General features: G+C 39.2%; 1 protein-coding gene across 1 annotated transcript in view; it reads left to right on the top strand.

Annotated features, from left to right (window-relative positions):
• The window catches only part of LOC122796791 (dynein axonemal heavy chain 5-like), a 2,204,633-nt gene that overhangs the window by 1,676,792 nt on the left and 515,246 nt on the right, over positions 1–12,595 (top strand). The window contains exon 64 of the mRNA XM_044065521.1: positions 3,352–3,534. Coding sequence (XP_043921456.1) covers positions 3,352–3,534 — 183 coding nt within the window. The remainder of the gene's footprint in view (positions 1–3,351; positions 3,535–12,595) is intronic.

Raw genomic sequence — 12,595 nt, 5'->3', positions numbered from 1 at the left:
TCTTCAAAACCAAAAAATGTGGTTCATTATTGTCATTTTATGAGTATATATTGTATCTTTATGAGTATATTTTATTTTGTTAGGTTTTACTTTATACACATTTGGTGATTTTAATCCATGTCCCTTTAACTAGTTGCAGGTGAACTGATGGAAGTTTAGACTGTTTTTCAATGAATTTACATTCTGATTGGTTATCATTTGTCATATGATCTAGGTACAGCTTTTGTAGAAGGGGATGTTTTTAGATTCTATTCAGTTCCGATGAAGTCCTGTTAACTGTCTGGGACAAAAGCGCTTAACTATTTTATTAAACATTTTATTACATGCTGTAGAGTTCACTGTTTTTTGTCCAGAGTTGGGTGTGCTTTTTGTGGCTGTTGCTTGTGTGTGATGGGCTGCAGACAGAAATGGCCAATGACACACATTATACACATGTTGAAATTTGTTCCTTTGCCATTGATATGCCATTTGAAGCATTGGAGCTTTATTGCCACTACTGATATATCAAAAGAATGTGTCAATATTTGATGATATGCACAATTTCCTGTACCAAATAGTTTACACAGTTTTTATTTGCTAACAATGTCACTAATGCATAGTGGGAAAGTGAGAAAGTTTATTGCACGTCTTTGTTTACACTGTGAGTAGATTATTACTGGACATGCCAATGTTATACTTTGTTCATATGATTATCCATTCCATGTTAGGTATTACTAGAAACATCATAATTATGTAGTATGCTACAGAGTGTCATAGGCCTTCTACCTTATACCATCATATTCTTAATGCCATGGAGACCATGGACCATGAAGAGGACTGTATCTGTTATTTCCTAACACAACATCTGTCCCTAATGAGGCATTAATGGAAACATTGCCCTGCTTATTGAAGAAAAAGGGCTTTGACTCCTTTTGCATAAGTTAAAACGTGAATACTTTTAAGGGTAGGGCAGAGTTATGATTCATTTATACAAGGGAAGGTTATGATACCTTAGAGCTATGGAAGTTAGAGAGATAACAAAATGGAATATAGGAAAGTATATATTATACAATTATTAATAATTATTTGCATTTATGGTATTTTATCAGCAGGTGTACCCCTCAGCTGCAATACAGACCCATTCAATCATCTGGGCAAGAAGCCTTCTGCCCATTCATTCCCCTAGGATGAGAGTCAGGTATACCAGCTCATAATGCCATCATTCATGCTGAGGGACTGTGTTTTTTTGCTTATACCCTATGTTCCCAGTCTGCACACAGCTGTGATGTCCAAGAGGAAGACATGTTTTGGGTATCCACATGGTGCATTTGCACCTCTATGCACAAAGCGTTTATATACCCCTCTCTATCATGACAGCACCTTCAGTGTGATCTCCAGTCTCAGTTGTCATTTCTAAAACACAGCATGTGCCAGGCATTCATGCCCGACCACCCCCCCTAAAGAGAGGCTCACCATTCCCTCAGCCCCCTGTGCCTGCCCCTCCAGATGCTCGAGCCAGTATTCATGGGTCACCTGGTCTGTAGCCAGGACTTTAGCCCTGTATGCCACCGGGGATGGTTTTATCTTAAGTAATTATTGCATTAATTTTACGTTTCATTGACTTACTAAGTTGACTAGTGAATGCATGAATGCTTGATGTGTTACAGTAGAATTCCCACAATGCTTGGCAAAATTATTCTTAGCCTTCCAAAGAAATTTTACTGATGGAAGATTATGTAACATGAGCCATGGTCATTTCTGCAGATTTTTAAGTCTTTCAAACTGCTGCTGTTCTCCCCACTATAAACACATTTAAAGAGAATTTGAAATGTCACAATTGGACAGGCAATGGAGTAGACTGCCATTAGTTTGCCAAATTTGAAACTGGAAGTATGAGGTAACTGTTTTCAGTGCTTCATTTCAGCACAGGAAAGTTGTAATAATTTATGCAGGAAAACTGAGCAGGTCACTTAGCAGATTACAGTTCATCAGGTCTCTTTTGTAAAAATAAGAGAGAGGAGATAGTCACTGACATGTATGAGTTCGTAGGAAAGGCCGTTTTGGAATAATGTAGCCTGTGGAATAGCACTGACATAACCAGTAGTTAGGCAGGAACAATTTTGATTTATCTTGAAGGTATGTGGATTGTTAAAGAGTCTGACTGGAAGGGGAACTGATTTCCAGGATTCTGATATACAATTGGAGTAAAGAGCATTTCCAGATTTGTTGTGAGCTTTTGAATTGAGAGGAGATGTTTGTCAGTAGAGTGGAGAGCTGTATCGGTGGGGTGGAGCTGTAGTATAGTGCTTAGGGCAGGGCATTTGTGAAGGTGAAAGACTAATTTGTGTGCAAATTGAAGTTGAGAGTAGATGAGGAGTGATATAGCTCAAGCCCGTTTTGGTGCCTAAGGGCAATGCAGTGATGTGTGGAATATGGTTTGTTAGAAGCAAATCTGGATATTTACCATAGCATTGCTGTCGTCTAGTTGTCAGGGTGAACTGGAGGACGGTGAATACAGGAGAGGCATAGAGAAGTGTAGGCAGCAGGTAGGTGGATGGATGTTAATGTCATCTGTCTGTTTCAGTCAGATATTGTTTGGTTGTATATAGCAGACTTAACTTTGTGTGTTTTTTTATTTGATTTTACTGGATGTGGAGGTTGACTATCATGTCGTGGTCTACTATAACCCCTAGTAACTTATATTAAAGACTACCTCAATATTTATGTTATTTGCAGAGATGATCTGAATGTTTTGCATTTGGTATGAGACTTAGGGGTGAAAAGGAGAAGGTTTGTCTATTTTGGGTTTAGTATTAGAAATGATTTTGCTAACCAAAAAATAAGCATATTACCCAATGTACTGCCATGATTCCTGACTGTTTTTTTTTTTTTTTATCTTAGTGTTGGTTTTCTTAGATCTGCATGTTATAAGCTCTTCTTTCCTTGAAGAGCTGGGTGTCGTCTGTCATCCATCATGAGCTTTTCACTGTGTCACTGTGTTGTAGAAGGCTGTTGGTAGTTCAGAGGGCAGTGCTAAAAATATCTGCAACATCTAGTTTTGCTTACCAGGGTCCACATCTTTGAAACCTACTATGGCGGTCACTTTGGGAGTATTCATCTCTGGCCTGCTTCATGTAGTCTTATCTTTGTGATTTAGTCTTTTTAGATAATGTTGTAGCTAAATAAAGCTTTATTTATTAATTTATCCTTTTTTATATTCTCTTTTATCTAAAATTTATATGATCATTTGTCTTGTAGTATTGCAGCTTTTAACAAGCTTAGTATTTAAATGTATGAAAAAGCTGAAGATGAAGTGCTTAACATTTATTTATTATATTTGTTTTTCATGTGTACCTGTTATTTGTTTGACAGGTGAAAGTAGGTGACAAAGAGGTAGACGTCATGAAAGGGTTCACCCTTTACATAACTACCAAACTAGCAAATCCTGCCTACACTCCAGAAATAAGTGCAAAAACAGCTGTTATTGATTTTACTGTCACAATGAAAGGACTAGAAGATCAGCTTCTTGGACGTGTTATACTTACTGAAAAACAGGTAAGTGTAGTTTTCTAATAAACAACATTGGCACAGTACTGATGGCTAATTGGGTCAATGTAGTAGTTAATTACGTAATAATATATTTGTTCAGTTAAAATGTATGACTTGTTTTATCAAAGAGATACACTTTGCATTTTACGAATGATAATTATATTGGTAGTTATCACTGGCTTACTCTTCATAATAATTGTTTTTCTCACATGAGTACCAAGATACTTTGCTGAGTCTATTTGACAAGATTTTTTTCAGAAATTTCAAGAATAAAGGACTTTACCATAAACAATAAGGTGGATGAATATAGTAGTGAATAGCAAATCAAATGCAAATGTTCAACTTAAATATAATGTCTATCAACCTATCCAGCACCCATCCATCCATCCATCCATCCTAATTCTATAACATTTCAGGATTATACAGGGTGTAGCCTGCCCCTTCAAACAGTGGGTACAAGGTGAAAAACAGCCACATATGTTACTTTTTATATAAATGTTCATATAACTTTCTATAATCCAGGTTCCAGAGGAACAGCACAGTAACATCAGTCTACATTCTGAAATTCACTTTGTTACATCTTAAGTTGCTTCATGTAAAACAAAAATGAAATCGCTCTTTTCTAAAATGATATATTTGTGACCTTTTAAATGCATTTGGGGGAGATATGGGCATTTTCTGTGTATCACTTAGGGGCTAGAGATCATATCCTCACAGCTAGGACCATCATACTCACTAGGACCAAATTTTCTTAAACTTAGTTCCTGGAGATGGAGCCCTGAAAAACTGAACTGCAACTTCCACTGAGCCTAAGTGCAAACATATCTGCATATCTTAAGGATGCAGGGGCAGCTAGCCTAGTACTCACCTGTGACCCTGTATAGTGTTACTTTAGTGTAACAGTAAACTGCTCAGAACAGCATCAGTTTTATAGTCATGATATTCATTTGAATCCAGGTCTCAAAATAGATTTTCTAAGTCCTAGTAAACACAGATGGTATTTATTATGTTTTGTAAACAATTTATAATGCATCAGTAACCACTGAGGCTACAAATATGCACATATATATATATATATATATATATATATATATATATATATATATATATATATATATATATATCTATATATAAATATATGTGTATATATATATATATATATATACATATATATATATATATATATATATATATATATATATATATGTGATCTGTATGGCTACATCTATATCTATATCTTTTGGATACTGGCAAAGGCTCTTGCCACCCCCATAGTGCCTTTTTTAGGCAAGGCTCAAAAGACAAACCCAGCTCCATAGAAAACACAAAGAACAAGAAACTAAGGGTAATGCTGCTATATGCCAGAAGTCTGAACCTCAAAATGCACGCACTCAAGGATCTCAACTATGGAGAACATCGATATCTGTGCAGTGACAGAAACCTGGTTCAAGGCTCCAGAGAGCACCCCAGCACTACCAGGTTATACCTCATATCATGCTTTTCGACTCCAAAACTCAGACCGAACCACAAAAGGAGGGGGAGTATCCATATTTAGCAAGGATACCCACACCTCCAGGTTAGTGGCATTGCACGAAGCATCAGAAACCATCCATGTGCAACTAACAGTGGGCAAAACTGCCTTTCAGTTTATAGCATGCTACAGACCACCATCTCAAAATCAGGAATCCCACTCGGCTTTCCTGAAAACATTGGAGAACATGAAGATCTCTCCAAACACCATTATATTGGGTGACTTCAACTACTCAAACATAGACTGGGAGCATTACTCAAGCCCCAACACCCTAGCCCAAAGGTTCCTGGAATTTATAAACTCAAATGCCATGGAACAACTAGTCACAACTCCCACAAGAGGGGAAAACATACTTGACTTGATCATCACCAACATTGGGACCCTATGCTCCATACCAGAAGTATACCCCTCATTGGTAAGATCAGACCATAAATTAATTTCACTGGATATCCAAAACCCGACCCCACCCCCAGCCCAGAAAACCACAGTGAAAAACCTCTCAAAAGCAAACTTCACACTTCTCAAAACCGAGGTGGAATCCCTCAAGGCTCCTGAAACTACGGCCCAAACCACAGAATCCTATATAAACACATTCTATGGACACCTCCAGGAATGCATGGATCATGCTATCCCAAACAAAATCAAGACCCAATTGTCCAAAGGCAGGCATCCAGTCTGGTGGACCTCAGCCATAAATAAGTTGTACAACAGAAGGCGGAAGCTACTACATGATAGAGCAAAATCTCTGAAAGGGAAGGAATCTCTGATCAGTACTAGCAAAAAATTATGATCCCTCATAAAATCCTCCAAGGCCAGCTTCGAGAGAAAAATTGCACAGGACACTAAAGACAATCACAAGGCTTTCTTTAGCTATGTTAGGAACCTAGGATGCAACTCCCAGATATGCTCAGAGTTGATTCTAAACGGCAAAAAATACACTGAACCCACAGACATTGCCAACATCCTGGCAGACAGGTTCAGTGCAAACTTCTCCCCCCCTTCCCCCCAAAAGAGCAAATATCTATCCCAGCAGAGTGCAGCCTCCCTAACATCTCAGATGCTCAGGTGAAAGCCGCCCTCTCCAAAGCAAAAAACATTGCTTCAATGGGACCAGACGGAGTCCCGGGTTGCATCCTACATGAACTCCAAGAAGAACTAAACCCTCACGTAAAACTGCTGTACAATCTCAGCCTCACTACAGGATATGTACCCAAAGAATGGTGTACAGCAACAGTGGTCCCACTCCACAAAGGTGGTGCCTCAACGGACCCTGGTAACTATCGCTCCATAAGCCTGACTACCCTTATCTGCAAGGCCATGGAGAGGATCATCATGGAACTCATAAACAAAGACATTGGGGACCTTAAGACACCAGATCCTACCCAATTCGGCTTTGTCAAGGGCAGATCCTGCCTCTTGAACCTGGTCGACTTTTTCGAAACAGTCACCAAGGCCATAGATGAAGGGAAGGTAGTCCACACAAAAAAACACTCAAAAACGTTCGCTGTAGAGAACCAAATAAGGGTCCAGACCGAGAAGGTAGTCCACACAGCCTATCTGGACCTCGCAAAGGCATTTGACACAATACCCCACTCGGGCATCATAGATAAGCTATCCAGCTTAAATATAAACCCCTATGTCACAAGATGGGTTGCTAACTGGCTCAAAGACAGAACCCACAGAGTCAGAATTGCCAGAGCCATGTCAGACTCGAAACTGGTTACAAGTGGTGTCCCACAAGGCTCTGTTCTGGGACCTCTCTTGTTCGGCATATACTTTTCCGAGGTACAGGCCAACACGGGAGAACTATGGCTGACCAAGTTTGCAGATGACTGCAAACTCGGCGCCATACTTGACTCTCCAGCTGACACGAACATCCTCCAAAAAGGTCTCACAGAGATGGATAACTGGTGCCAGAGCCATGGCCTAAAGCTAAATGCCAAAAAGTGTATAGTCATACCCTTTGGCAAAAACAAAGTGCCCACAAATTACCACATAGGTGGTAACCCATTAAGTAAGGAAGAAGTAATTAGGGACCTGGGGACCCAAGCTGATAGCAATCTCTCCTTCGGCAACCACATCGCCAAAGTGGTTAGAAAGACCTTCTACATAGCCCACCTTATCACGAAAGGATTCACATCTAGATCAAGTGAGGTAATAGTGCCCCTTTATTCATCCCTCATCAGGCCCATCATAGAATACAATGTCCCTTTTGGGATGTACCTTACCCGACACCTGCAGCAACTAGAAAGACCCCAAAAGTACCTCACAAAGAGGATCAAGGGACTCCAACAGATCCCATATGCTGCCCGGTTAAAAAAACTCCAGCTCTACTCAGTTGCATACTGCCTGCTTCGTGGCGATCTATGCCTGACATACAAAGCTATGTCCAACCCAGAATTAATGGACATGCTCCACCTCAGAAAATCTAAATCCCTTAGAACCACGCGCTCGAGGGACTTGAACCTCAGCTCAGAAATAAATAGAACATGCTGGAGGGACAGATTCATAACCCAGAGGCTCCCTTCGCTCTGGAATAGAATCCCAGTCCATGTTAAGCAGAGCACCTCACTGACTCTCTTCAAGAGGAATCTTGATGAGTGGATGGGAGATCATAGGTTTACCCCGGGGATTACTTCTGTGTCACTACTAGACAGAGGCACAGTAAACTAACCTTAAAAAGGGCACAGCAAACTCAAATCAAAGAGTGCGAAAGCCAAACACACTCGGGCTAGGCTTATAAATGCCCCAGGGCAGATAGCCTAGTATGAACCTATGAACCTATATTATATATACTACCACACAGCGTTTTTTTTTTGGTTTACTATGGTTTGCGTGAATGACATTTTGTCTGCAGCACTGCTGCCAAAAATCAGAATGTTGTGCACAAAACATAAATGGATGAGATAGTCAAATACACTTATGCGAATGCTGTGTAGTGCATTTGCAAAAGTGTATTTGACTATCTACACGGAGATTGCAGTACAGTGGGGATTGGAAATTCATCCATACCCCCACTGTAGTGCGATCTCGAAGTTAGAATATATTAGTTGGGGGGATGTAGGGGGGGTGCAGCCCCCCACAGGGGTGTGCAGGGAGGCTTGCCCTCCTGCAAAAATGTGATTTGTCATATACGAGTCTGATTTACATCAGCTCCTATATGGCTATCACGTGATGGTTTCAGCCACAATGTCGAGTCAAATGTGCCGATCATTTGGGTCGACATTGTGGCAGGTCGGAATGTGTGTTTTTGGGTTTACTATTCGTTGTTTCGAATGGCAAATGTTTTGCCGTTTGAACAAACAATAGTAAACCGTTTTTTTCACCCTGTTGTGAGCTTTCATATGAGGCTAAGCAGTTCTCTCTTCATTGTTGTTGTTGTTGCAGGGGGATAGAGATGTGCAGTACAGGGTTTGATTCCCTCAGTTCTCATTTGCCGTACTGTGACCTTGAGTGAGTCATTTAACCAAACAGTGTTTGAGGGCAGCTGGGAATTTGGGCTAGGCTCCTCCATGGTGCCCTGTACTGCAAGCCTAGTAACTACCTGTGAACTTATGATAATATGCAACATTAGTATATAAACGACAGTTACTGGACAGAGGCAATGTGCCAATGCAATTAAATTGCTTATCATTGAAGGTTTAAAACAAAGTACTTAACTGGCTGTAACTTGGTTTTGGAATTATAGATGCCTATAACTGTTAGTAGGATGATCCTAGAGAAATGCCTGTAGGCATTATTAGGGTTTTCTTCCTCTAAGTGGTCCCTTGATACCTGAGTATGTTATGCATCAATTTAACTATGCCTGCCTGCTTTCCCCTGCAAGAATAGTGCTCTTTATCCTGTTTCTAGGTACTTTTTTTGCTTGCCTAGACTTAATGCCTGGCCTTCACTGGAATAGGCTTCTGTGGCAGACATCTGCAACTTACTCCAAAGGAAGAACAGTTGGCCATCTGTTGCACAGTCCCACCAATACTAGCTATTTCAGACCCTCACTATTAGTAAATGTGGGTCAGCCATTCTGTAGGTCAATGCCTTAATCAAGCATCAGTGAGATATATGTGTTCTGATCACTGTTCAGTCATTGGTTCATAGGTGTTTACTAGGCTAACGAGCACAAAGGACTTTTTAAAATGAATTTCCTGTTCCCCATCCAGTTGTCCAAGTTGCACTTGAATTGGGTTAGGGAGGAGCTCTGCTTCACATGGATGGGGAGCCTGTTCCATAGGCAGGGTAGTCTCTGGGATGCACACCTGTCTGTCCAGCAGGTCCTACTTATATCACAAGCAAGGTTTAAGTCTTTAGAATGGGTAATTGTGGTGCTGTTGGTTTTGCGAATATGCAGGAGGTCCATCAGAGCTTCCATATCTGCATTGCTTGGAATTATTAGGCCCATTTTCCCTGTAAGTGATCACAGTGTCTCTTCTACCATAAATAAATATATCTACATCGCTAAATGTGAACAAGTACCTTTTCATTCCTTAAACCTACTTACTCTCCCATCTTCACTCACTTCCTTACTGCTATCTAATTCTGTTCCCTGACTTTTTCTCTAAATATACCATTAGCCTGTTTTTCCCACACTTCATATTGCAATTCCAGTTTGTATTAGACTAACTTACCTTTAATTTCTCTACAAACTGTCTACAATTTCTCTAAATATTAAATGATTGCCATACACCTTGTATCAATTCTTAACCAATGTTTTTATATTATATCTAATTTGTTTTAATTATTTAAATTGCAGATGTTTTTGTTTTATTTTTGAAGATTGTATAATTATTGTTCTTAGTGTTTTGTAATAATTTGGAGTTTTTCTCCCTGAGCCTCTGCTGAAAACGGGCTTCTACCCAGTCGGACCCGGTAATCAAATGTCCATAAATAAATAAATAAATAACTAAATAAATCAATAAGATAAGTACCACTGTATCTTTGAAATAAACAAGCAAGATCAGAAATGATTACTTTACTCAAACCAGAACTAGAATACATTTTCAGTAGTATAACACAGTGTATATCACAAATCTATCAAAATGCTGGTTCACTTAATTTTACTTATCTCATGAGGAAGTTCATACTGACAAAGGAGCCTGACATAAGTTAGAAGATATTTATTTTAAGATTGTTTTGACTGCTGACCAGTGAGAACATCTGACGTGACTGTGATATCAGTGACTGAGATTTGGAAACAAGTCTGCTGTAGGTGGGCTGGTTAGTATGTGTATGTGGGTGTGTGGTGTGTGGGTGTGTTTGAGGGTGTGTCCTTACTGAACTCTATGAAGCTGCTGTCGGGAGTTGGGGAGAGAGGGAAAGCTCTTAATAGGTGACTGTGTCCCAGTATAGACTGAAATAGTTACAAATTGCCATTCGTGAATAGATGACTATGTCAAAGCAGTCAAGCTGATTGAGCAGAAAAATACACAATATGTTAGCACACTCACTTCATGTCAAAACTCTGGGGGGTGGGGGGTGGATTTAAGAGCAAAGAAAAATCTCTTGCCTGGAGTATGATAACTGTCAATCAATGTCACAACCACCACCACCGGGATGATTCTGCCTCAATCTGCTGCATGTTCAGTATTATGAGCTGTTAGGTCACTTCTATTTGGATAGGAGGACATACATTGGGTGCCATATCATGTACTTATTAGTGAAAAAGTCAGAAAATTATTCCTTACCATGAAGACAGATACGTGCTACATGGCACATCTCAGAATGTATGTAGAGAACGAGGAGCTGAGTTAAGTTTACCAGGACTAGGACAATGCAGTAACTCTAAAACGGAATGAAGAAACATTGCTCTGCTTCAAAAGCATGAAACTGAGATTAGTCATGCAAGCTTACATTCATTGTATGTGAACCTTTGAAACCGTCAGACAGGATGTAATTGAGCAAATGGAGAAAAAATTATAGCAAATGGAACACAGAATAGCAATAAATACTGTTTATCCAAGAAAATTGCTGGATGTACCCATAGGTGGCTTTCTTTGCCCATTAGACAGATGCTAATAAAGGTACATTATGTCCTCTTAACATTTCCTATGGACAAGGAGTTATTATTGTCATTTATACAATGACTTACCTTTGAAAAATGTCCATTTTTTAAATAAGCACTTTTTATAGAAAAACTAAGTTTCATGCTCATATATTTATGCTGTACAGTGTCACTATTGGTATGGTAGTCAGATCTACTACATAACGTACGCACATGTTGATGAGCGTATTTACACTAGTGTACTTGCAACCTGTGGCTTACAGCATGTGTCACACAAGTAGTAGCTCTTTCTCTCTTTACTTTAACTGTATAAAAGCTTGCTTTGAGTGTGTCCATACTCCACTGCTGTTTTTATGTTTGATTTTTTTTTTTGTTACAGTGACCGTTACTAATCTTATAGTCTATTAATAGAACATGTTCAAATTTGTTTGGAATGGTATTGAGTAGCTCAGTTCTTTACTGATAATGTAGTTATAATTCATGGTAAGGCAAATCACCTGTTTTTATGGCATCAGATTTTCTATTTCCAAAAATGAGAGGAGAGCTATTACATAACAGGACATTGTAAATGAGATATCTCCTAAGGCTAGACTGATGATAATATGTTTGTAGCTAGTAAAATGCATAGATGACATATCCCAATTTATTCACAACATCAAGAAAGGCCATAGGAAAGTTGTTTGAGTCAGGAGAAAGTCTTGATAATGTCAGACAGGAAAAGAAGAAAGCAGCTAATAAAGTGACATGGAATTCTGTGGGAGTCATTTTTTTTTGAATGAGCACTAAGGTGTGAAAAGGAATGTCATATAATATTTAAAATATATAATGACATATTAAAATCTCTAATAGGACATATAGAGAAGTAAACAGAATGCATGAATACTCATAAAAATATGAGAGATAACCCAAGGCTTTCTAGCTAAATCCTCTGTTGTAAAGTACACAGTACTTAGAATGATAAAATCATGAAGAAACACTGCAGTACAATAATCACAGCAACGTCCTGAAATAATTTATTCACTGAACTGATGTTTACAGCAAGGCATATTAGAGCAGGTTTTGACAGCAACATTAACACTGTGTTTTCCTCCTGCTGCTGACACCTGCAGTGTTGTGTAGCATTTGCAATGGCATGCTTATCCTAGGAAAGATTGTGATCTGGTACAGCTTCTAGCTGAGAAGTGAAGACAGTGTGAGGTGTCAGTAGGTCAGAGCCTATAAAGACTATGCTAAAGTTATGTTTGTGTTGTGGCATGAAGCCAAATGACAAGTGTGAGTCCCCTGGGTTCCTATGATCATCATAATATACTGTCTGTTTGGCAGACAGGCAGAGACAATGGTATAATATTAAAATGCTCTTGATTCTGTGAGGGTAGGCCCTCCAAACTGAAATCTACTGCAGAATATTATGTAGTATTAAAAATGAGAGAGATTACATGCAATGAGAAAATCAGCCTCTGAAATAACATACCTAATAAATGCTAGAAAAAAGAAAGACACAAATACAGCGCTCATAGATAGTCACTATATGCTGCAAGAAG

Source organism: Protopterus annectens, chromosome 3.part0 (assembly GCF_019279795.1).
Source record: "Protopterus annectens isolate FY-2018-M chromosome 3.part0, PAN1.0, whole genome shotgun sequence".
NCBI classification, from domain to species: domain Eukaryota; kingdom Metazoa; phylum Chordata; order Ceratodontiformes; family Protopteridae; genus Protopterus; species Protopterus annectens.
The sequence above is the reverse complement of the archived record's forward strand: the minus strand, read 5'-3'. Positions and strand labels throughout refer to the sequence as shown.